The sequence below is a fragment of the Cibotium barometz genome, chromosome 3 (genome assembly GCF_041138505.1).
Source record: "Cibotium barometz isolate CiBa-2024 chromosome 3, ASM4113850v1, whole genome shotgun sequence".
Lineage (NCBI taxonomy): Eukaryota > Viridiplantae > Streptophyta > Polypodiopsida > Cyatheales > Cibotiaceae > Cibotium > Cibotium barometz.
The window spans coordinates 62,058,121-62,085,432 of record NC_141048.1 but is presented as its reverse complement, the minus strand read 5'-3'; the positions used below and the strand labels follow the sequence as shown (position 1 = coordinate 62,085,432).

General features: G+C 39.1%; 1 protein-coding gene across 5 annotated transcripts in view; it reads left to right on the top strand.

The window, feature by feature from the left end:
* LOC147640357 (uncharacterized) overlaps positions 1-5,935 on the top strand; it is a 46,307-nt gene extending 40,372 nt beyond the window's left edge. For 2 of the 5 annotated variants that reach the window (XR_015262859.1, XR_015262860.1), the window contains exons 6-14: positions 2,993-3,224; positions 3,635-3,721; positions 3,830-3,907; positions 4,002-4,085; positions 4,179-4,243; positions 4,348-4,585; positions 4,685-4,773; positions 4,877-5,591; positions 5,689-5,935. Coding sequence is in view for 2 of the 5 variants with exons in the window: in XM_086779600.1 (XP_086635726.1) it covers positions 2,993-3,224; positions 3,635-3,721; positions 3,830-3,907; positions 4,002-4,085; positions 4,179-4,243; positions 4,348-4,585; positions 4,685-4,773; positions 5,477-5,591; positions 5,689-5,730 (1,030 nt within the window). In the remaining 3 variants the exon portion in view is untranslated. Of the gene's footprint in view, positions 1-2,992; positions 3,225-3,634; positions 3,722-3,829; positions 3,908-4,001; positions 4,086-4,178; positions 4,244-4,347; positions 4,586-4,684; positions 4,774-4,852; positions 5,592-5,688 lie in introns of all 5 variants that reach the window. The other 3 variants (XM_086779600.1, XM_086779609.1, XR_015262858.1) reach the window with 2 other exon arrangements.
* The last annotated feature ends 21,377 nt before the right edge of the window (positions 5,936-27,312 follow it).

Sequence of the window (27,312 nt, the reverse complement as noted above, 5' to 3'; positions counted from 1 at the left end):
AGTTTAATTTATCAAGTATATGTGCCGTTTCCTTGCCGTTCCCGTTTCCCACAGTTGCCATTTCCATTTCCGAGGGGGGTGCCGTTTCTGTTTCCGTTTCCCGTTTTTGGTGACTATGTCCCGGGGTCACTTATATAGTAATAACCTAGCTATTATTGGCCCTTGTTTTATTTATTAGCTTTCTTGCTTTATTTATAAGCTTTCATCCATTATTAGTCCTAGGCTATTAAATATAAGCTTTTAGCTAATCTAGATCTCTTTTTGCTAGCGCCCTTGAACCCTCTAGGTCCCCACGCCCTAGCTAAGCCCTTAACCCTAATCTTGGGTTAAACCTAACCCTTATTTTGGGTTAACACACGTCCGTAACCCTTTGAGATTGGGGGAAAGGAGATTCGTAAGGAGAAGGAACAAGAAAGAAGCTAATACCACCCCGATACTTGGGGTTTTGGAGGGGAAACACTAGGTGTTACTTGGGAAGCGTTTCCCTTGCTCTTTTACCCCATTTCCTTGCTAGTTCTCGTTGTATCCCCATCTAGGAAATGTCTTTCCAATGGAAGCACATTTTGGGGTGCAAATAAAGGGTAAAGGTTGTTTCTTACACGCAGGGGTGGTGGTTTCGTTTCATATAACTATATTTGGACGTGGTGGGATGATAACTATGGCTGTGAATAATGTAGTTACCTTTTTTACCCTCCTTGGTCTATTGGTCTGGTATTAGCTAGAAGGTCCCTAAGCTTGCACCTTGGATGCACATGACCCTTTGGACTACTCTCTATTGTCACCGGATTTCTATGGTTTGGCACATCAGCCTTGTTGTCACTAGCTGTGACATAAGTTCTAATATTATTGGTTCAAAAAATTGCTAGGAACAATGGACACTAGGAACAAAATCTACAAGCATTGAGAATGGGGGATTATCTAGCTAGGCACTCTTGGTTTTTGTCGGTAGTGCCTGGAAGGATGCCAAAGGTGAAATTCCCCTGGATATGGTTGAGCACAATCTTGTCACACTCAAACTATGAATACTCTTAAACATAATTAAAATGGCACAACACAAACAAAGTAGCAATGCTGAAATCTAATTGACATAGGCACTTGGGTCGGAAAGTGCCAACCCCCATTGTAATACAAGGGTTTTCCAAGATACAAGCTTCATGAGCATTGAATGCCCAATTTCCATTGACACTCTAGGCAATGAAAACAATTTCCAAACATAATTTTGTCGATGCAAAATGTGGAAATCCAAAGCTTTAGGTGCAGAATTTCTCATATGCAGTGTGCTCCACTAGCATCCATATGCAGACATGTAAGGGCTAGATCGAGACATAGGAGACCTTAATGACCAAGCTCGCTGATGTAGAGAAGAAAAAGAACCAATAGAAGCTCTCACCCGTAAACACGAACTGAATTTGCAGATTTGAATGAGCAAAAACCCAAGATGTCGGCATCACAATGCACAGAAGCACTCTCAGCAAGTACACTATGATGACTTTGACCACGGGCAGCGGGTAATCACCTCTTAACTTGTCACATATTTTGAGCTTATATTGTGAATGTCAATGTAGATCAGTGGTAGGGTTAGTGTGCGGGATGTGCATGGATCTATTGGGCTTGCTTCGACTGAAATTTATTGACGCATGGCACGAGTGGCAATGATATTTTATGTGCACATTAGTGTGCAACATTTTGATATACATTAGTTCTATTTCATGAGTGAACCTTAAAGTGTTCACATTTTTGTATTTAGGCTTATGCAAGCCCGCATCAGACACCTGTTGTATGGGAGCATTTTCTTGAGGTATTAAACATCATGATGTTTGTTTTTGCCAAGGTTCACCGTGAGGTCCTGTTGCTCACAAAAGGCATGTAATGCCAACTGGTGTTTCTGTAGCCCCTCTGCTGAATCTGATATCAACTCTTTGTTTTCTGCATATAGCAAGATGGGGATCAATGTGTCCATTAGTGGGGATCCCGGGCCACCAAGTCTGTCAATGAAACCTGAGATCTCATCTATGTGTAGGCCAAAGAGCGTCAGAGGGAGAGAGCATCCTTATTTCGCCGCAATCATGCTAGGGATCTCTTCAACATACGTGATGGTGTTCCGACTCTCCCTGGGACCTACTCATTAATGCCATGACACACTTATCATAGAGCCATCTCCTGAAGATGTCGTAAAAGGTGTGTCCGGGCATTACTATCAAATGCACTGTGAAGTCCACAGAGCAACAATAAACTCGGTGCTTGTACGACCTAGCTTCGTTAATGATGGCTCTCAATGTGAAAACGTGAGCCAATGTAGAATAGTTCCTCCGGAAGCTCGATTGTGCTATGGCTCTGTAACACACACAGAGAGAGAGAGAGAGAGAGAGAGAGAGAGAGAGAGAGAGAGAGAGAAAGAAAGAAAGATTTTATTAACGTCTTCCAAAAGACCAAACTCGGCCCATGAGACAAATCAGTGTACCTGTGTGGGGTATCCTCTGTCATCCCAACAAAATGAAAAAGTACTGAACTAAAAAGCTGAATCTGGGTGTGCAATAAGTACAATGAGTGGGGGAGGTGATGGAGCTCTACTACTAGGAGAATGCAAAGCTATATGCATGGAGTATACAATCATGATATGCAACCTAGCTAGCTCCATCCTGTACCATACTGGGAGAGTCAAATCAAATAAAGTTTGAAAGGGGCCGGGAAGTATTTTTGGGAACCTTAGCTAATTAAGTCTTGCCAGCGAGGACAGACTGAGGTATGCAGGGTGAAGTTGATTGTTTGGAGCGTGGGGTAGTGTGAAGGTTGCAGTCACTAGAGAGAAAGTCAACCTGGAATTCCTTATGGTTGTGATAATGGCTTGTTCTGTTGTTTTTAGTTAGCTTTGCAATTTCCTGTTCACAATGTGCTTGATTGCTGTCAATCCTTTTAAGCTGTAAGGTTTACTGCACACTGAAACATGAATCGTGATACACAAACTAAGTGATTGTCTCTAAGGTGTTTGCAGCTACATCGAGTTTTATGATGCTATGTCAGTACCAATGGCCATCGCAATGACAGGCCAGCTTCTTCTTGGACAACCAATTTTGGTAAAGCCTTCTGAGGCAGAAAAGAATTTGGTCCAGTCTACGACTGCAGCCACAGGAGCTGGTGGTATGTTGGGACCCTACTCTGGAGGTGCTAGACGCCTTTATGTTGGCAACCTGCACTACAACATCACAGAAGATCAACTGAGACAGGTACTTGCTAATTCATCATATATCCAATTTTATACATGGTCTAGTCCTATCATAGACTGCTCATGTGGACTTGGATCCACTATATGGATGAATTGCTTTCTTAGCCTTAGTTTGGGATGGATGGATGGTAGTGTGTGTGGCATCACCTTCCCTCTTGTTTCTGTAAGGTTCATTTTTCGTGTAGATGATTGTTATTTTGCGATGTTCTGCAGGCAATCAGGGAATTTAGAATTTTTGAGATGTCAAGGTGGAGCTCATTTTCAACAGATTCCATTTCGTTTTTAGCTTTGAAAAACATTCATTCTGTGGGTGTAAGATGAGAGGCTATGCTGCTGAAAATGGCTAGAATGAGCTAGGAAGAGAGCATTCTGCGTGGAATATCACCATAACAGAATTTTGTCATGTGGCAGGTGTTTGAACCTTTTGGTCCTGTGGAGCTTGTCCAACTTCCAACTGAGCCTGAGACAGGCCAGTGTAAAGGCTATGGTTTTGTACAAGTAAGTATTGAGATTTGAGCAGCAAATTGGGATTTACTAAAGTTTATTAGTCTTAAAAGGTAGGGTTACTGGTTTGTGGCTTGATCTCTTTTTGGTTTTGGTTTGCAGTATGGAAGGCTTGAGGACGCCCGTTCTGCACAAAGCTCCCTAAATGGTGTTTTGGAACTAGCTGGACGTGTCATAAAGGTCTACTGCTGATTTTTTGGTAGCTTTTTGATTACTTCTTTTAGATAAGGTTCTGTTGTATTTCTTTGATTGCTGAGTGTGGGAAGCAATGCAGGTGCTAGCAGTTACTGATCAAATGAACATGCAAGAGCTTGGAGTAGCATCTGGGGAGCTGGATGACGATGAAGGTGGTGGGCTGGTAAGCCCTTGCAATGCAATACTTTGCGTTTTCTTTTAACTTAATTTATTTTTATTTTGTTGTGTAATGACTTTTACATTTGTTAAATTCCAGTCTCTTACAGCTCGGTCGAGAACTATTCTCATGCAGAAACTGGATCGCAGTGGCACTGTGACAAGGTTGGTAATTGTGGTTGCAGAATGGGGCCAGTTCAATGGTGTTAGGCAAAGAACATTACACTGCTCCTGGTTGCTGATACAATCAATATTATTTTGTTTTCCAGCATCACTTCGTCAGGTACAGCACCATTAGCAGCAGCCCTTGGTCTTCTTCCAGCTGTGCCGGGTGCTGGAGCAACTGTTTCACCACTGGTTTCAGGCTCAGTTCTTGGCCAAGCAGGGATCTCGGGAATGGTTGGCCTATCAAATGCAGGGTTAGGTGTAACTGCATCTGCTGTGGCATCCATTGGAGCACCCACAGAGTGTCTGCTGTTGAAAAACATGTTCGATCCCAAGACTGAGGCATGCATTCCCTAATTATTGATCACTTTTTGTTCTCATTGATATCATGAAGGCACACCATTAATCAACTTTTCATGTTTTTGTGGTTGGGGCCACCAGACAGATCCAGATTTCGACCTTGATATCAAGGATGAAGTGCAGTTGGAGTGCTCGAAGTTTGGTGCTGTGAAGCATATTTATGTGGACAAGTAAGACCTTGGGAATCTCTTCTGGTTCTCTCTCACATCACCCTTTGTCAACAGTCCACACCAAGACCTTCTAATCAAGAACATATACTTTGGACTCTTCCAGGGACTTTGGATGCCTAGCAGAAGAGTGCATCAGTGCCTACACGACTTCCAAATTCCTCGACATGGCTTTCCCTCCTTTCTAATTCAGCTTGGATGATTTTTACAAACAATGAATGAATAGGTTGCACACAGTATCTGTCCTGCATGGACCATCCTTCCCATAAAGGTTTGGGCTTGGCGTAGTTCCCTGTATCTGGCACAACCTTCTTGTGCCACTTAAGCAATCTCTTTCTACCACATGGCACCGCCTCCTTGTGCCACCATCAGATGACCAGACAAGGTTTCCTTTCTCTGGCTCTGGTGTTTGGCCATTTTGAGTCAGCCATACTAGCCTTCCTTGAACTTAAGACTATAGAATGCTGGTAGGCTTTGCATTTTCCATCTTTATGCTGGACGAGAGGTAACAGTGAGTTATTCCTACTCACTCCTCAGACTTAGTTGTCCTGGTAAGATCATGGAAAAGTCCTGATGTATGATGGTAAGAAAACATGGAACTTGTGCTGGTAGGCTAAGTTACGGAAGGTGCAAGTGCATCTTTGTAAAAATTTTGGTGCTTTTTTGCACATTTTTTGACAGACTGTTGAGTGGTGTGATGTTGCAGGAACAGTGCAGGACATGTGTACATCCGCTTCAATATCCAGAGCTCGGCTATGGGTGCGCAGCGAGCACTACATGGGCGTTGGTTTGCCGGGAAAATGATCACAGTTGCATTTCTTGTAAGGGACTTACCTCTATGGATAATGATGATGCTGTTTTGAAAGAAATTTTCCTGTTCAAGTGCTATTTATCTTAATGTGGACATGTTTCTTACAGTCACCACAAGAATATGAGATGAAGTTTCCCGAGAGCAGATGACACCCTGGGGAGAAGAGTAGGCTGTTTCTTGGAGAATGTGTATTTTCATGAACCTTTCTTGAATTTTGTCTTCAGGCCATGTAGTTTTGATCTAAAACTTATCTGTAGTTCTTTCTCCTTGGAAGTAAATGCCAGGATAATTGAATTTGTGTTATTGAAGCAACCAGCTTTGCTTGGACTAAAAGCGATTGTTGACTTTTGTACACATCATTCTGGTCGGTCTGTCTACGATCATCTGTTCTCTCTTCTTTATATGTTTACTTCAGAAATAATGTATAGCTTCTTCTGCAACAACTTACCAGAGGAGTTTACAGAAGTCAGGGCTAGAATTGTTTTTTAAGTTGTGACGTCGTTGTGGTCAATGCTGCTCGAGCCCCAGCGAGCTCTTAACTTGTCGGGAAGCAGGATATTGAGGGAGATTGTAGGTCAAAGGATCTCAAATAGCGTGTAGTTGAAGTGGGTGGAATGGGTGTTCTGCAACTCTGGGCTTACCTTTGATCCACTACCTCTCTTTTTAGAGAGCTACCTGTGCTATATCATTTGCTCTCTCTCTCTCTCTCTCTCTCTCTCTCTCTCTCTCTCTCTCTCTTTGAAACCACTATTTTATCTTATATTAGAGAATCCTCAAAACGAGAGGCTCTCATTAAAGTACATCAAAAACAGTGGAAAAACACTTAGTAGTTTTGCTGATCAATCTGATGTAGCGCAAACCTGACATGCAATGACTGATGCAATGATCGACAGAAGTAAATATACTTGTCTACATGAGGTTGTGCAAATACCTCATATTTTTGATCCAGCCATATTGTGCATACAACCCAATATCTCGCTGAGCCAAAGAAAAGAGGGTATTCCTGTAATCTGGAAGGATATCTTCCAAATATCCAAAACATTTTTCCCTAGGGAATCTTATTCTCACATGCAAAGATATGATTTAAAAACTCGCTTATGTCAGTGCAAGCCCATAGCAAATGAAAAGTACTCTACATTTGACGATGGCATCACAAACATTTTGGAGTCACACTTTTCCACTTTGCCAAATACTCTCCTATTGGGAGCGTTCCCAATGAGGCATCTCCATAGAAAAACCTTTTGTTTTAAAGGCAATTTGCTTTGCCATATCCTCCCAAATTACCTTTCCACTAGCCTAAGGGCCTACTCGTGCCACACTTGAACTGCATGTCCCTTAAACGATGGCTATGGAAGCAGTAATCTATATGCCCTTGCCGCTCCTAGTCCATAAGAGGAATCCGCGCAATATAACTAGGTCAGTTGTTTTTTAGCAGCCAGTCATCTCGTCTTTTGCCCAACCAATATATAGGACATATCCCTCCCCATGTCTTGCTATCAAGCAACAAGTCTGCATACAAGGCAATAATGGGCTCCCAGTTGCCATCATCATCGTGCTTGCGGAAACAACAATGGTGTGCCTTCAATTAATATGACATCTCTCACCATGCAAATTCCTTTTTGTGCTAAAAAATAAGCTTTTCTTAGCTTAGCCACAACCAATAGCATATCAAATGTGGATTGAAAATCAACTTTAGAAAGTCGAAATTGTTACCACTAAGAAAGGCGGGTTGGCATAGTATACTCTGGCTAGGAGATATACTACCCCTTGGTCCACATAGTAACATGAAGTGTTTCATCGTTTCAGGGTTTCAAAGGTTCCGTTTTGTCTATTTTGGGCGAAACTCAAAGGTTTTGAAATGACACTTTCTATGTACACATCAAATCTATACCATAGCAACAAAAAAGTAAAAGAGCGACTACAAACACATCAAATTTTACTTGAGCATAAGAGAGGAGAAGCAGTGAAGGAAAGAGGAGGGAAGGGACTCCAAAGGCCTTCACGCATGCTCGGCCATGCTTCTTTTGTGGGTTAGGAAGGTTTTTTTCACTTTGCATGCTGACTATAGACCTCATTTTTGCCTTGCGATCGTTTTTCGTGAAAAAAATCTAAACATTGAGGATTTGGGCGAAATGCCGTTTTGATTGGAGGGGTTTCGTGGTGTTTTGCAATGTTTTGTGTCCAAAACATTTCGTAGCATTTCGTCTTGACAAAACACATTTTTATGTTACTAGAGGGTATATCTCTTGGGCTGGGGGCAGATCACTGGGCATTTGGGATACCCTCTCGGTTGGAACATATCTTTTAAAGAAATAGTTGCATGGCTACTCACAAAAAGTCAAACAAAAGGTTCATTATTGGTGCTTGTCTACATGGCCAGGTTACTAATATTGGACATGGGGCCAATTAACATTGTTTTGGGTTACGATTGCCTGTTCACTCTTGGGAATTTCTGAATGAATTTGCAACAAGGTTTCATGAGGTTTATGCATGGATAAAGGAGCATCACTTCGCATGGATTTTACAGCTCAAGGTTGACATTGATTAATGGCACTCAACTCAAGAGAGAGCGCATAAAGATGGGACAAATTTACGTGTTACATCTTTGCAAAGATGAAGACCATGTGGAAGAGAGCAAGAATATACATGACGGGATGACAAAGCTACTAAAGGAATATGAAGATGTATTTTAAATTCCCAAATGCTTGCCACCCGAGCGTGATGTAGATCACAAGATAGAGTTTGAGCCTAATGCTAGGCTTGTTAACAAGCCTCCTTATAGATTATCAAAGGTTGAGAAAGATGAGGTGGTAAGGCAAGTCAAAGAATTGATGGAAATGGGTTGGGTGGAGCCAATTCAATCACCATTTGCATCACCTGTGCTTTTGATGAAAAAGAAGGATGGTACCTTTCACATGTGCATTGATTACAGTGATTTAACAAGATCAATATCAAGGATAGGTATCTAATCCCAAGGATATATAATCTTTTAGATGAGTTGAAAGGTGCTAAAATATTCACCATGATTAACTTGAGATCAAGCTACCACCAAATTAGGATGAAGAGGGGTGATGAATACAAAATGGCATTTAGGATCAAGAGGGTCTCTATCATTTCATGGTGATGCCAAATTAGGATGAAGAGGGGTGATGAATACAAAATGGCATTTAGGATCAAGAGGGTCTCTATCATTTCATGGTGATGCCATTTGGATTATGCAATGCACCTTCCACTTTTCCAGCATTGATGAACAGTGTGTTGCTTCACCCATTCTTATTCAAGTTTGTATTGGTCTTCTTTGATGACATATATGTTTACAACAAGAGAAAGAGGAGCACTTGGTTCATGTGCATGAGGTTTTGGATGCATTGAAAGCCAACCATTTGTATGCCAAAGAGAGCAAATGCACATTCATGGCAAATGAAGTTGAGTACCTTGGTCACATTATGGACAAAGATGGCATAAAGGTGGATCGCAAGAAGGTGGAATGTGTAAATAATTGACCTACTCTCACCAACATCACTCTGCACCTTCACAATTGTAGTTGCCTATTGCTTCTTAACTCACGTACTTCCCTCATATGAAATAAGCCTACTTAGGACACATAAATTTAGGAACTGGGCCTATGACAAGATTGGTGTGCAATTATTGGGTGATAATTCTATTTTAATTTTTTAAATAATTACGAAGGACGAGAAATATTCTTAGAATTTGTAGCTAGTACAAATTGTATGACAAGAAAATCTTTTGAGGACATGAGTAGGTGTGTGTAGTGTTTATGCAAGTAAAATTGGTTCATACTATATTAGGTTTACCCACCTTTAGACTCACATCTCTAGGCTACAGTGTCCAAATCTACAACTTGGACGGGCACCCATAATGGTCCAAAGGAATACTTATGGCGATATTTTTATGAGCTTGTGGTAGCAAGTTAGGATAAAGTCCCAAGTGATATACTTCATGGATATATTATGAGAGTAGTCATTTTAATAACGTCAGGCCTCTTAGGAGCCTAAAGTGCTCGACTAGCAACACATTTTAAGTGAGTGTGAACACTTATGGCCATGTATATAAGTGAAAATCTCTCATAATACAAAGGACTCTTTCATGGTGCAATAGAGTCTTGCTCTTGCTAATCTCTCTCTAATCCATGCTAGTGAGTGTGTGTGAGTGAAGTGAGGTGAGATGAGAGGAGGACGAGTAAACGTAGTGCAACGCAGCGGTGTGACAACGCTTGCGAGAGGCATAGCGGAATTGCTTCTCAAGATATTGTGGAGCTTGGAGACCTCAACGGTACGAGCTCAGCCATTGGAAAGATCCCCACGATAGTTGCGGTTTGCTAGGTAATATTCTTGTTAAATGTGCTTCGAAGGGGTTTGGGTAAGCCATAACATTTTTGGCTCTGTTGTCGTGGAGCCATCCCTTGGCTTTTTCCACTGTTTGCTCTCTTATCTACACATACCCATTTCCCATTATCTTGATTAGTGGTTTCCCATGAAAGAGAGGTGGTTTTGATGGAGATTTGTGTGTGATTTTGTGAGAAAAAGCTCTCTTTTTTAATCTTTTGAAAGGATGATTTTTTGGCTTAAATATTTTTGTTAGTTTTAATCTAGTTTTTAGTGTTTGTTAAGTGTGCACATAGAGTGTGTTAAGTTTAGTTTGCATCCATTACATCAAACAATACAATGGATTGCAATTTTGTCTCTATTTAGAGTTAAACATAGAGCTAGAATCATTAACTTTTACTTGATTTGTGTGTTTTTTGTTTAATTTGTATGCATTAGAGTGTTAGCAAGTATTAGGGGGTAGCTTAATCATTTAAATTTTTTTACAAAAACTTTTAAAAACTCTTGAAATCGGTTAATCTTCTTTAATTGACTAGTTTTTGTCATTAAGGAGTGATTAATCCAGCTCAAGAGGTTAAAAATTTAGAAATATGTGTTTTGGGATTAAAATCGATTATGTAAGTATTAAAGTTAATGTTTTTGGGTGTTTTGGGAGAGCATCTACATGTGTCAAAACATCTAATTGCATCTATTTCTTCACCAATTAGAGAATATTTACTCTTTCCAGCATAATTTGTATAAAGAAAAGAGTTAAAATTAAGGGCTTAATTAATCTTTGATTATTAGTTAATTTACACTTTGAATTAAGCTAAAAGCTTTAGCAATCCAAGGATCTGTCTAATGATGTGCTTAATGGTGTGGTATTAATTAGTGATTAGAAAAAAAGATTAGTAGAAAAATTAATCTATGATTAATTTTTAAGCACTTTTTTTTATAACTCATTAAGGTTAATGAGCATTGAATGAAAAGATGCTCCTTAGTTGGCAAATAGTCACTTTTGGGAGCCAGTATCATAAAAGTGTTGACTTTTTTTATTCACTTACCTTTTTGAAAAAATACCTATATATCTTCCCAATTTCAAATTTAAAAAATATTCCCTCCACACAAAGAAACTCGAATTTTTCTCTAGAATCCACCTAATAAAAAAATCCATGAAATCCCTAACTTTTACGATGTGAAAAAGATCTGCATCGTGAAAAAAAAAAGTTAAAAAATTATGTGAAATATCCACTTCCACATCCTGTACTTTCACGTCGTGAAAGTTCTCCGCATGAAAAATTAATAATTTTGTAAAATACACCCTTTCACGGCGTGACTCCCTTTCACACCGCGACTCCCAAGGGTTCGTATAGAAAACAACCCTGTTTGGAGGCTCATATTTCCTAAATTGTGAGTCTGATGACGCGTCCTAGTGCCTACATTGAGCTCTTCGAAATTGGTCAAGTGTCCGAGGGAAAATTCATCATTTTAGCCTCCAACCAACAGTCTCAAAATTCGATCCGAAAATAGAGACAAAAAACTAGCCAAGCACAAAAAGACCGCGTACTATATACGGGCTATTTTTTGACTGTCTAAATGACAAAATCATGAAAAAATCAAACAGACAAAGTCTCCAAAAATACTACAACCCTCTCATACACAGCGTTATTCCAAATTCCTTTTGAAACACATTCAAAAATGGGCTACGAAACAAGAAAAATATTTTTGGAAAAAAAATCTTGAGACAGTAATGGAAAATAAGTTTTGAGACCTTCTCTTCCATCTGGGATGCTACTAACTTGCACTTTTTTTGGAAAAGTTTATCCTAAGAGGGCATTCACATGCGCTTTTTGAGACGTCTTCCATTTGAGACACCAGTGACACGCACTTTTTTCAAAAAAAATTATCTCAGGGCGTTCATGTGCGCTTAGCACCTAAGCAAATTAAGGTAAACGAACCCTTGTTTGACCCAGCGAAAGATGCGCCAAGCCTCCTGAGGCTGTAAACGGGTTGTAAGAAAACCTAAAAAGCAAACAAAAAAAACATGAGCTTTCTTATTAAAAAGGAGCAATTAGCAACGTCAAGATATGGCAACCATAGAGGGATTACATGGGCCGACACCCAGACTGAATCCAATGTCTGAAATCTTCGAGCCATTGAGATCCATGCCCCAAATGCAACTCCCAATACCATTTGCCATGCCGACAACATGCGTATCATCGGGTTTTGCATCCGCTATCACATCAATCCCTCCGGGATTTAGTCCCTTGCCTAGCCCTACCACACAAGTTCTAAACCTTTAGAAGGGCTAGATACTAACCCTTTGCAACCCCTAAATGCCCAAACCTTGGATATATTGACTAATCTACGAAGGGAGATTGCCCAAGGACTAAATGAGGTCCTAACCAACAAGAGCACCCATACACGACCTCAGTGACTCATCCAAAAACACGACTATACAGATTTCCAAAATCATGGGCAAGTGCGATGGAACGACTAATCCTGTTCAATTCATGCAAATGTTTGAACAGAGATATGAAGCCTTTGGAAATCCAAACTGTCCCACCAAGAAAGGCTAGTCGATGGTTCATCACATTGATGCTTACGATTAAGACAAACTTCAGGACCTTGAAAACAGTCTTTATCCACAGCTTTCGAGACAAGGTGATCGGTGGAGTGCAGCAAGAGGACTCTATTCGATTGAACGAAACAAAAGGAAACCATTAGAGATTTTATCCTCCGATAAAAATCTTGGACTCACGATGTGAGCCATGGGAGAAACTAAATGATGCTCAATTGAAGAGATGTTTCATAATGGGCATAAAGAAAAATAACTTACACAACTTGATCATTGTATCCAATCCGGAAACATTTAATCAATGTTGTAAAGAAGCAATACGTTTAGATAATAACATGATGGATGATGGATGATGATCATGATATGACATGTTCCTCATCTAAACCAAGTGAAGCAAGGGCTAAAGAAAAATTGATCTCGAAGTTGTCATTCCCTAAATTCTACATGGCCTTGCTTAAAAGCTTTGAACCAGAATCTCTAAGAGAGGATAACCTCTCTCAAAACCAAACATTCTTAATGCCTCTCAAAGTGATGGGCGAAATGCCTTGTGTTCATTGCCATCACTACATCCATCCCAATCCCAATGTGCGTACCTTAGGCCTATCTTTTTGTACTGCATACATTGCAAAACCTTGGGTCATGACACAACTCAATGTCCTAATTCACCTACAGTTACATCAATACTACAACCGTTAAATTTGACTTCCATGCAAGCCCAGATTCCCTTGAATATGATGTCATCCTTGGTGGAACTTGAGCACGTGACTCATGGTATTCAATTGACAAATCCATGCAAACAATCACCTTCGGCACTCCTGCGGGCATTGTGAAATTGCTCCTATAGGAGGAAGAGACCTTGAAGGAGGTGGATCTCCCAATATATCTTACTCAGAATATCCCAAGAGTTATGGTTGGATTGGAACTTTACAATAAAATCAACACACTCCAAGCACAACTTTATCCACAGCACGAACAAAATCTCATGACCCTTGAGTTATGTGATTTGTTAGGTCAACCAACATTAAAAACTCATCCAGAGAAAATTCCATTCACAAAAGACATAAACATGCCATGATTGGGATACTTTGAACAAACAATGCATATACAATCTTACCCCCTTACTTGCAAGTTTTTTGTGGTTGAGTATGTGTTGGAAGTAGATTTGATCTTGGGGCATAAATGGACTATAGTTACCCAAACACCACTGTGCTTTGCTAGCGATAGGGTCATATGATGGTCAATGGCACAAAGTTGACAATACCATATTGCAAAGAAGAGGATCTAACCCTAACGGATTTCTATGATGCTAAATGCAGAAAGCTACAAGCCTCTTCCTCGGAAGCCCCTCTACATGAAAACATACCTTTTGCATCAATGACCAACTCCAACAAAGCACCTATCCCTTCAACTCCATCCTCACCACAACAAAGTCCAATTCCAAAACCTCGTAATCAACATATATTCCTGAACAAGTCACCCAAGCACAACCACCTATCTCTAAAAAGGAACTCAAAGGAAAAGCCTTGACCTCGACAACTCCTACTCAAAATTCTCAACATCAGCAGCCACCACTCCACAAGAGACTTCAGCCTCATCCCATTAGTCTCAAACCCGCAATCTCACTGCCAACCAATGTGAAGGGGAGCCCCAAATCTCCCACTTCATCCAAAAAGAAAACTCCACCATGACAGCCAAAATCAAGGTATCTTAATGGTATAGAAATGCAGGTGGAGAAGCGGCTACTTGTAGCTCAAGGCTACTACAAAGGCGCCAATCCAATTTGGGTGCCTCAATCATCATCTAAGCCTCTTCCTCAATCCAAAAATCCAAGGCCAAAGAAGAATAAAAGTACTCCACAACATCGTCCACAAGAGCTTATGCAAGTTCCTCAAAGAACTCCAGCCACTCAACAAGTGTGGGTACCAAATAGATTACTACTACAAGCTCAAGGGTACTACCAAAGTAATACCAAAGCTTGGATTTCCAAGCACATTAAGAAGTGCCCCAAGCCTGCTCAAAGAAAAAGTCTCAAAGACATCAACCATTAACTCCTAATGTTCATCAAAGATGGGTGCTTGTGAACGTGCTTCAACAAGGGTATTATGATGGAAATCCCATCATATGGTTGCTAAGATCGACCAAAGTGAAAGAATTTGAAAATAATCCTATCACACAAAGGGACATCATCGAAGGCAAAATTCTTCAAGTGATGAATGTCAATTCAATGAATCAGATGAGGAACTGAGAATCACAATCTCGTTCTGATGATTTTGTTTACGTTCCTCCAGATCTTGCCTTATCTTCTCCCCTATTTTTACTATCTCTTAGTTTCCTAACTAACACTAACAGGTAACTCTACTTGTGCTTGCCAAAAATAAAGTGAGCAAAAAATATAACCCACATAAAAAAATGCTCACAAAAATATAAAAATGCAATCGCTCGCAAAAACCCCCACCCCATTAGAAATTCCCGCTTATGTCTGACCTTTTCATTTAATAACCAGCCTTTCTCATTACTTTCGGAGGAACAACGACCATTAAATATCACTCAACATTAAAATCCATCGACACAGCTTGTCAATTCTTCCCACATAAAGGTCTTCCACATGAATCAAGAAGGGGGGAATGTTAACTCATTTCTAGGGTTAACAAGAACTACTACCATTATCTTACATCAAGGAGTGAAGGTAGATACACCAAATGATTATACATTCAAGATATGAAGCAACAGTGTCTAAATCTGTAACTTGGACGGGCGCCCATAATGGTCCGACGGAATACTTATGGCGATTTCCACTTCAAGAGTGTGTGGTAGCAACTTGGAATGAAGTCCCAAGTGAGGTATTTCATGGATATATTCTTAGAGTAGTCATTGTAATAGCATTATGCCTCTTATGAGCCTAAAGTGTCGGGCCGGCCACACAGTTTAAGTGAGTACTAACACTTAAGGCCTTGTATATAAGTGAAAATCTTTCATAATACAAAGGACTCTCCCATTGTGCAATAGAGTCTTGCTCTTGCTAATCTCTCTCTAATCTATGCTATTGAGTGTGTGTGAGTGAAGTGAGGTGAGATGAGGGACGAGTACATGTAGTGCAACGCGGCAGTGTGACAACGCTCACAGGAGGCGTGGTGGAATTTATCCTCAAGGAGTTGTGGAGCTTGGAGACCTCAAGGGTTACGAGCTCGGCCATCAAAAAGATCCCCACGACAGTTGTGGTTCACCAGGTAATCTTCTTGTTAGATGTGTTTCGAAGGGGGTTTGGGTGAGAGCCCTAGGCTTCCAACAACTTGATGGGGATCCACCAACAACGGGGCTCGATGTTTGGGTAAAACACTATTACATGGGGCTCTCGCCCCATCAGATCTCTGCTCAGACGATTGGGCTTTAGGCCAAATGGTGGTCATTGCATGGACATCATATTTTCCTTGGCTAGCGAGGGTACTCTTGGGTACCACCCACTCCTTCTTGGTGATCTCCTCTAGAGCTTATTGAGGTTAGATTTTGGGGGGTGGTCTTCATCTTCACTAGTGAGTTTTTAGTTCTCCATAAGGGTTTGAGGGGTTGGTCAACACAGTAAGAGAGTGCTGTGTGACGTTAGAGGTTACCTGAGGAGACGAGTGGCCTGAGGACAAGGACATGGGGGTGTCGATGCAATCAATGCGATGAGGCGAGAGTGTTGTGTAGTGTTAAAGGATGTGGGGGTGTCGATGCAATCAATGTGATGAGGCGAGAGTGTTGTGTAGTGTTAAAGGTTACCTAAGGATGAGTGGCTTGAGATGTTGCTAGGTTTGGATTGCCCTCATGCACTAGGGGGTAACCATTTTGAGTGTTGTGAGCCTTCTTTACTATAGTAGCTGATGATGCAATTCATGGGCATGATCCATCCCCTTCAAAAGATGATGCTCTCTCTCATTGTACGTGCGCATAAAACTTAGAAGATGTGGGTTTAGATCAAATAAGAAACTCCGCTTCAAAACAACCGATGGTCATGGTGGATAGGGAATTGTTCATTGCAGTCACAGTGGACAATGTGAGAGGGTGGGTATGTCCACATCTCTCAAAACAAAACATTATGGCAAGCCTGGTATTAAACACACACCTAGATGGTCTTTTTGGGAAAGTCTAACTCAAGGCGAGCAGGTTACATTGTTGGTTCTATTTCAAATGAATATTTCAAACGAATCAGACACAAACATGGATGTTATTTTGGCACAATCCAATCATACAAACCTTGTCCTCCCAAGCTTATGTAAAAGAGTTTCCATGGTTGCTAGAATGTGAATCCAATCCTCAGAGTCGACAAGCTTTAGGCTAAGAATCCTAATTACAATTACCAAGATTTTAGAGTATTTCTAATCATAGGCACACATATAGGTGATAGACAACATATTCTATGTCTAAAAGACAATTCATGCTTCCATGAGAGAGTCTATGAGAAAAGAAAACCCTAATAAGGGGGATTCCTTTAAATTTATGGGACAATCCATGAGTCACCTCTTATGCCTTAATCAACTTCTCATAAGCTTCAATATTTATGAATACTTAACCATGATTAAGAAAGATAAGCTTTCTATTAAATTATCTCTACTCAAGTGGGGAACCACCTATTATAATTTATTTAACACTTATGTCTTGATAAAAATTACTAAATGGGGAATGCTTAATCAAGCCTTGTAGTACTCTAACGCCTCCCCTCCTTTTATAGTTGAGGAGAGCCCTCCTTTTAAAGGAACTAGTTTCAGTAACCAGTTTAGTTAAAAATGGACAAAAGAGACCAAATAGGACTAGTTTTAGACATGGTTTGGTTCCCTCGAGAGGGGAAAACCCAAGGAGATTGGCAAAGGGTTGTGATATACTTTGTCCCCCCAACCACAACATATTAGAGCTCATTAATTGTTTTATTCCTCATTAGAGGATTATGGTCCCTGAGGTGAGTAGTATCAAATCCTATCTATCATACCATGTTTGCATATCATTGCACCATGTAAGAAGCGACAATTTAAGCTTGTATAACCCCTCTATCCTGTTGTATAAAAGAAAAAAATGGAATAAAGAAATGTTTTGGTTTGATGTATTTTTTGTCTTAAACCTTGGACTAGTAAGAGAAAATCAAATAATTAAAAATATTTCCTGTGAAATTCTAAGAGCCATGACGACTCGGAACAATGGTAATCATAATGAAAATCTTGAAGCCACCTAGAGAGAAAGGAGATTGGGGAGGAGGGAGGGAGGGAGGGAGCATGCATACAATTTGAGGAGAATGGTGAGGATTTCTACCTCTAACAAACATCTCATATGCAAGGGGGACATACAAATGGTGGGACCACTAGTGGCCATGTAGAGTTGAAAAAAAACATGTGTTGTTGGCTCAAGACTTTTCTTAAAAGGAGTATAGCCTTTGTGGGGTTGGATTTAGCATTACATAATAAAAGCTCACAAGTGCAATATTTTGATTCATTATATTAGTTGTCTAACCTCAATTCATTATATTAGTTGTCTAACCTCAATTCCCCTTTGCTTCTTTTTTATAAATTCAAGCAAGGTAGATGTTTAAAATTTAATTTTTTTAGTATCATGTATCTTTTTGTTATGTAGTAAATGCATTATTGTGCATTGATTTAAAGTTTAAGCATGAAAGTTGAACTACTAGTTTAAATCAGTAAAAGTTCAATCTCAAATTTGGGCATTATTTACATGCATGTTTTAAAGTTTAAGCATGAAAGTTGAACTACTAGTTTAAATCAGTAAAAGTTCAATCTCAAGTTTGGGCATTAAACTTTAAATCAATGCATTATTGTGCATTCATTTAAAGTTTAAGCATGAAAGTTGAACTACTAGTTTAAATCAGTAAAAGTTCAATCTCAAATTTGGGCATTATTTACATGCATGTTTTGTATGGCAAATATAGAAACATTAAATTGAAACCTAATTTTAAGTTTAGAAAAAAGGTATACTACTACAAGTTCCTACTTATTACAAATGTGTTTTCAACTACAAATTTTGACACTACTCAAAAAACCTATACGGTAAACAACGATCATTACAAGAAATTACCATTTTTAAACCATCACAACTTCTCAAGATCAATGAGTTTTGAAACATGACCATAAAACTAATGCCATCTATTAATTTTTGGTCTTGTCAACAAAGTTATTAGCAGTGAATGAAAACTTTACAAGGTGATCTAAAGGTTTGAAATGAGTCCACTTAAAACATTTACAAAAATGGGTTGATGCATTTACCATTAAATCATTGTCATCTAAAAGTTGATAATATACAATCTCAACCTATCATAATAAAAATGATCTACACTTTGCTAATAAGAAATGAGACTCTTAGAATTACCTCGATTGTACATTGGGGAAGTAATACATGGAATGAAGATATAATTTACATGTAAAGTAACGAGATAAAAGTTACAAGGCTATAAAGCCTAGTTTTACTACTAAAAGATAAGTTTATATCATTCTCCTTAAAATTACGTAAATCAAATATAAAACACTTGAAATTTTTAAGTTTCAAATCATAAGTCATTTAAGCTAATCTCTTAACATGTAGAATGGAAAATGCATAATACACCTTAGGAGTCTTCCTCCTTCTATGAGCACCCATGCACCCTACCTTATCCACATGGACATTTAGATTAAATCATGCTTCTCTCTCTCTCTCTCTCTCTCTCTCTCTCTCTCTCTCTCTCTCTCTCTCTCTCTCTCTCTCTCTCTCTCTCTCTCTCTCTCTCTCTCTCTCTCTCTCTCTTGTTAATGGGTTTCAATGCTCCATAGTGATCATTTTCTTTGTGGGTGATGGGTTTTTGTTTTTTCAAGGCCCTTTATATAAGGAATAAACATTGTGTTGAGCACCCACACGCTGCCAATACCTAGTTTAGACACTCGATATTGGGTATGTGTGGCCAAATGGTTAACAAACAGCTTATATAACTTGGCACTATGCCAAATAGGATGCATGTTTTAGTGTGGGCCAATTTGGCCAGTCACTCTCTTGATAGAAGGAGATCTTCCCTAGACATCTTATCGTAAGGTTGCTGGTATGATGGCCTCGAATGGTGGGTCTAAAAGTTGCACAAGGATCGTAGGTATCTATTGTAGTTTAATATGTGGTTGAATAGGTCCATATGGACAAGTCATAGGAGGGTGGTTGACTTACGATACAACTAACCTTAGATATGGTATATAGACTAGTTTGGAAGTCTTCATAGCCTAACCTATAATAATGAATCACCTTGGGTATCATATATAGAGTAGTACGACTAATCTTAGATATTATATATCAAGACCATTGAGTTTAAATCTAATCTGAACTATAGTGCTCACTTTTTTCATTCTTAAACAATGCAAAATAAAGACACAATGATGTTAAAGTGAACACGTTATCACATCATGATATGATAGACGTAGTACATAGATAGAAAACAATGAGCATAATAGATTGAACCATTAAGTAAAAGACAACATTGAGCTCCAAAATACTTAGTATAGCTTTAAATTCTCACAAGACAACGTCAGAGTCTTAACTCTATCACCAACAGACTAGCTATCACTATACATCAAGGCTCTCGAGTCTCTTATCATAATACCAAACTATTTAGTGACATATAACAAGCATATAACACTACTCACTATCATACTATTTGTATTTTTTTCCTATTATGCTCAAACTTTTTCTATCCATATCAGCTCACCTAAGTACTACCCATTACAAAAGGTTGTTTGCAAAGAAAGATTGTCGACTCATGATGAGTCTGTTTACTTATGAGATAGTTGAAAGTTTGTTGGTGGTGAACTATGGGGTTGTCCAACACTTAGCATATGACACCAGTAGTCAAACCACTCTCTTGATTTTGAAGAATTTTAAAAATTTTATGGATCTAAAAAGTTGATCCGAAAACAGCTATGTCCATCCCTTCTCATTTGGGTCGATCGATTCATTCATACCTCAAGGTACAAACTCAATCATTATCCATGATCTATATCTAAGCTTGTACTCCCTTTGACGATTATTAACTGGAGCATGTCCAAAACATGCCTTGTCTTTTGGCCTTTATGCTCTAGTTCAATCATTGGAAATATCAATCTTGCCCTATTTATGGTAGAAGATTATAGCCATCTTGGTAGTAAAGATATGTGGTTTTGTAAACTCGAAGGTATGGTATCATCATCGCGTAAATTTGATGTTCTAGCTCCTTGGGTCTTCTCCTACCTTTGGTACTCCATGCCCATCCGTACGGTGGCCATCCAAATTCTTCCTATTGTGGAGGTGGCATCTTGTTTGATGCTCTAATGTCTCCTTCTGCTAGCCTAGTCTGTTAGAGAGGGGCTCTAGCATTATAAGCTTTTGTATGACCTTCTACCTCCTCACATGGGACCATGATTCATGATATCCCACCACTCCCCCACATGGCTCTAGATCGAGTATTGTGGCCTACACCGAGGGATGTGGGTGAGGCCAGCTTTCTAGGACTATGGGGCTCATCAAGGACTCCATTGGTCATGTTCTAGCCACTTCTAACTCCTAAAACCAAGGGATTATATCCACTGCTATATCTTCTTTTATGAATTTGTTTATATCCTTTGCTATATGTTCTTTTATGAACTTTTTATATCCAACCAACTTATTAATTGCAAGAATCCACTATGCATTGCATGGGTGTAGCTACTTGCCTTAGTCCTACTTCATTTCTTATGTTATCACACTCCGTACATTGGCCAACTCTCTTTTGATTTTATCCACTTCTTGGGTCGGGGCAGTTCCACTAAGCTTTCTTAACTCCATTAGCATATTTGCTTCTCCTATGCTAGTGCATCCTTGGCTTCTTACTCTCGTCACTTGGCCCAATTCTAGAAGTCTTCAATCATACAATTTTTGGTTAACATGTCTTCCTAGTGAATTTTCTTGACTATCCAAAAGGTTTTGTTTATCTTTGTCAGCTCCGCTTAGGCAGCAATCATTGCCACATTCAGCTCTTCCACATTGCCGTCTTTGAGCCCTTCGTGTCTTCCTTAGAGTCGTGCTTACTTGTAGCTCTTTTTTCAGTGCTTGTAATGTCTTTCCATCCTGCTTTGATGTTCCTTAAATTCTTGTATTAGTCCTTTCCTTAAATTCTTGTATTAGTCCTTTCATCTCCTCTATCTGCACCTTGAGTGCAGGTTCATCATTCACCTTGTCTTCAACCTACTGTTGGTGATAGCCAACACATGCTCCTTTAGCTCATTCAGGGTTATGTTTTCCATGGCTGTGCTAGTCCACTGCTATTTTCTTATCACTCCTTGTTGGTTCCTATTGTGTTATTATCTTCTTCCCTTTCGCTTTCAAATTTATAAATTTCTTCTTCCAGACCTCTAGCTCTTGCATCATCAGTCTTGTGTTCTGCATTTGACGTTGCTCCACTTCTTTGTTACCACTTGCCCTGCTTCCTTTAGGTTTAGCCTGCTTGTGTTTTGGCTTTCACTAATTTTATGTTATCCTTATCTGCTATTTATTGCATAATATATTATATCTTGATGCTGCTTGAGTATCTGATTCAACTTGCCTCTGTACTTTCAAGGCAAAGGAGGCTTGTGTTTAGATCTTGTTTCATCCTACTCTTTTTTGGACATAATGCCTCTCCTTAACTTCCTTTTCCATAGCTTTTTTTGCCTGTTACAAACTTATCATCTATAATTGCAAATCCTTGTGTTGGGTTGCTTGCCCCTTCAGTCTTTTTACAACTTCTTACAAGGAGTTTAGATATCATGTAATGCCTTATTACACTAGACATATGAAATTTCTTTCTTCTTGAGATCTATTTGCAGTCTCTAAATTTTTATAGGCCCTTCAAACATGAAATTTTGCAAATGTCTCTTTGAGCCCCATCTAAATTGATTGTTTCAAAAAACCATAAAGTGACCTGAACTGTCAGGTTTGCGAGATGACTGGTGTATATGGTTCGAGCTATGGCAACACTTTGGGCTTTGTGCTACCAGTCCACACTTGTACTTAGCTATGTGATTCCTATTCCAAGAAAATTAATGTCAATAAGTCTTTTAACCATGTGTGTATTGTTGGTGGGTACTTCTGACTCGTTACTTTGCTTCATCTCCAACTTCTTATTTCACTTACTTCTGCTCTTCCTTTTTTTAAACTCAAAACCTATCTTCTTTCCATGTCTACAGCTAGCAGCTGTCTAGAGTCTTCTTGGGTTGATGAGATAGGGGTGGTATGGCAACCACCACCACATTGGAAACTTCTAACTCTTTACCTTCCTCTTCTTCTCCTTTTGTAATCTATTTTACTTGCTGGTGCCTTTGCTCTTGCTTGAAGCAAGGTTTGGAATACCCTCTAATTAGTTTTATTGTTAGGTTTGGACAACTTGCTGATCTGCTTCTTGATATTGTTGCATAAGATCTCTTCCCATGCTACCTTGGTTCGTACCTCCTGCCTCTTATCTCTATAGCCTTGACCATGTTGTATTTTTTTATTTCCATATAGTATGGCTTGTGGTTCAGATTTATCATCTCGACTATAGAATACATTTGTTTTCTATACTCTTATGAGGATTTCATGTTATCTTATACTCTTTTGCTTTCCCTCTAAATGACCAAACTATGTAATAATTATATCTTCTTCATCTTTTACCTTGATGTCTACCTCTCATGCAAGCAGCTTGAATACCTTTGTTACATATTGTGGTGTGAACTTCTTCTTCTTCTATCCTGATGGGAGGGTAATGGTGTTAGAGAAGCTCTTCACCAAGTGCCCCAAAACTATGAAGTTATCCTATAGATCATCCCATGGGAGTTCCACAAATCTCTTTATCCCAACCTTGTTGGGCCATTTTGCATGCTTGTCTGCTTCCTTATGTAAGTTCAAGGTCAGATATTCAAACTCCACCATTCTGCACAACAAAACTAGAGGTACATGATGAGAGGGAGCTTGGGATGCAAGAAATGCTATTTTTTGTTTTAACAACGCTATGGTTCGTCCACCCTACATGCCAATACCATGCACATGCACATTTTGACACATGCACATGCACAGCTCATTTCCTTCTTAATCCACTTCTTCTTCTTCATTCTCCCGATCTAGTTCCTACTCCTTGTTAATCTGCATCTGATCCAAAATCCTATCGTAATACAACTTTAGCTTGCATCCATTCATTGGTTTTGGTATTCTTTCGCCATCACCTTACTTAAATGTTTAAGTTCCTACCTTCCTTAAAGTATTATATGAACCTGCCCATCTCATCCTAAACTTTCCAAGGTGTGCTATCTTGGAGTTGAATAGCAGCACTACATCACCTTCTTTAAAGATCTTGAACTTAGAGTTTCTTTCCACCTAAATATTTCTTCTCTTTTGAACCACTTTTGATGTCCATGCATTGAGAATAACCTCCTTTCATCTAGCCTCAGGAGATGCTCAATCCTTTGCTTCTCAGATTCTTCCAGAGTTAACCTCTCCACTACAACAATTCTTAGACTTGGCACTAGGAATTCCATGGGCACTACTACCTCCAACCCATACACCGTACTGAAGGATACTTAAAGATGTTAGTAGTATGGTGTTCTTATAAGATGTTCTAAATTCCCATAATTAACCTATGGGTGGTACAATGTTGACTTCTTGTGTACTATAATGGGTTATTATATCAGCTTCTTGATCACCTCATTTAATAAATAAATCCCTTGGTCACTTACAAGTTCAATCGAACTTGTAAATAAATCCCTTGGTCACTTACAAGTTCAATCGAACATTCGAACTTTGTCATGCTTACTTCATATAATAATTTGGCTATAGATGATGCAATCTTTCATTGCCTCTGCTCTTACACCTATTTAGTGCAATAATGTTACTACCACAATATAGGAATTTGGCTACAAATGATGCCTTGAAGTCTTTCATTCCTTTGTTTTCCTCTCATTTAGTGCAATAAAGTTGCCACCAAGATATACTTGTTGCGTGTCCTTTGGGATGATCCATTAAACAAACCTACAAAGTCCAACCCCCATTTTTGGAATGACTCAAGAGGCAATAAGGGATTATGTGGCATTTTGTCTCATGCATTTAGTTTTCCTATCATTTGGAACATGTCATGTCGTTTGTTGGTGCGACCACAATCTCACAAAGAGTACTTTCCTTGCAATTTCTCATGAAAAAATGTCCTCCACTCACTCCTTGGTGTGCTTCTACCACCACAGCTTACTATTCATACTCCGGGATGATACATCTTCTCAGTATTTGATCAATTCCCATCTTGTATAGTTATCTAGTTGTTACCATAAATGACTTAATTTGAGGATTAGATTCTTTCTATGGTGCCATGTATTTTGGAAAGGATAGGTCAATCAAAATTGCAGCATCTCATCATACCAGTTCAACTTTTCACCATCTACTACAAATAGTTATGCATCTAGAAATTTAGTTATCTTCCACTCCTACCAGAACTTCTTCAGAGTCTAATTTGGACATGAAATTTGCTACTACATGCTGATTACCAAGCGCATATTTAATGGTGAAGTTAAACTCTTGCAGTAGCAACATCAATCTTGCTAACTTTCATGCAAGGTCTAGCTTATTTACGAGATACAAGAGTGCCTTGTCATCTAAACATGGAACACAAACATATTCCCCAATGTATAATGCAAGAAGTTGATTCCCAATTATTCCTTCTCCATGGTGGAGTAAATTTTTTCAAATTAGATAATCATTTGCTTTTCACATTAGACAACCTTTTTCTCGCATAGTATACTCGTTGAAACCATCTTTTTTGTGCCTTCTGGCACTTCCTACTGCCACATTTGAAGCATCGAGGACATGGAATATTAGGTCAAAGTTGGGTTTTTAAATTATGGGTGTAGAAGCCAGCATTTTCTTCACATTGTGGAATGTTTCCTAATGCCCTCCGGACTAGACATACTATGTGTCCTTTATAGTCAAGCAATACAAAGGTGTTGCCACACTAGCCAGAAGCCTCATGAATCTACTATGCCACATGATCTAGCCTAGGAATGCATCTAGTTCTTTTGCATTCCTTGCTTACAGCTTCACACTGACCTCCACCTTGTTTGGATCTACTGCCAATCCTTACGCTGACATGATGTGTCCTAGTAGTGATCCACTATGACTACAAAAGCACACTTAGTTGGATTCAAGATGAGCTTGGTCTCTCTACATTTCTTCAAGCAAAGCATCAGGTGATGAAGGTGGTCTTTCTTCTTTTCTAAATACATTAAAATAGTTCACAAAGATCCTCATGAAGGTGGTCAGATCCTCGTAGAAGATTTCTTAAACTATCCTCTCGAATGTGGCTGTGCATTGTGGGGTAGGTGCATTCTTCAGCCAAAAATCATCACATTTAAAGCAAATGCTCTCCATTTTATCACAAAAGGTGCTTTTTCCTTGTCCTCTATAGCCATCCACAAATGACTATATACCATCCTCTCGAATGTGGCTATGCATTGTGGGGCTGGTGCATTCTTCAACCCAAAAAACATCACATTTAAAGCAAATGATCCCAATTTTATCACAAAAGGTGCTTTCTCCTTATCCTCTATAGCCATCCACAAATGACTATATATCATGTTTTTTCACAACATCTAGTAAGGAATCTATAAAAGGAAGATGAAATGGATTAGTAATTGTTGTTGCATTGAGTTTCCTAGAGTCATTACAGACGATTGTACCCAATGAATCCATCCATAATGACTGTATATCACATTTTGGCACTGCATCCAGTAAGGAATCTATAAAAGGAAGTGGAAATGGATTAGCAATTTTCACTACATTGAGTTTTCTACAATAGTTTTTACAGACTCTCGCTTCCCATGCTTTTTTGGGACAATGACTATTGGTAATAGCTATTCTGCTTTGTCCACAAGATATATGAATCCAACACTTAGCTCAAATTGCTTTGCATAGTTCGGAATCATCCTCTATCTGCTTTGCTTAGTAGGAGTTGCACCTTCTTTTAGATATCTTATGTTGATAAAAGCTTGGGTCGATTCCTTTCATGTATGCATAACTCCATGTAAACACATACTTATATAAAGTTAGCAATTTCTATAGTTGTTCCTTTAGATTTTGACTCATTTTAGTAGCAATGACTTTGATTATACATTCCTCCTGATGATCATCACCTAGATTGATCTCTCTTATCATATCTTCTTACACTCTGACATTGTACCTTTCCCCTTTTCCTCCTGTTGTTTGAATACGAGCATGGCTTTGATCACCTTGCACTCTAACATTGTGCCTTTCCCTTTTCCTCATGTTATTTGAATGTCAATGTGGTTTTGTCTTGCTCACATAGCTCCTCATGCCATCTTCCAATGTCTTATGTTTCTTCTTCAATTATTTCTTCTTGACTTTCTTGAGACTAGGCAAATTTTCCAGTTGTATTATCAAGATTTTTTGGATCATACCTCAGGCTAGCATGAGAGTTAGAAATTTGTTCATCAAACTCCAACATTAAAGATGCTTCTTCCTTCTCCTTTCTTTTCTCGGACTTTGTTTTCTTCTTCTTGGGCTCTTCCTCGTGATTCTTTTTGCTCTAGTTACTCCTGCTACACTTGCATAAATGTAAACTTTTCATTATCCGGAGTGTCGTCGTTCACAATCCCCCAACAAACCATTGGCTCATAGTAGCTTGGTCTATTTGCTTGATCCAATTCATTAGGAGTGCTCTAAATTCTATTGCATAGTCTTCAATAGGAGGCATATTCTTCTATATCAATCTCTTCTTCGGTATGCCTCTTCTTTTGGATCAACCTCCATTACTTCCATGGTGGTCTTATCCTTCCAGAATCTCTTCAATATAGCATTTTTTGAGCTCA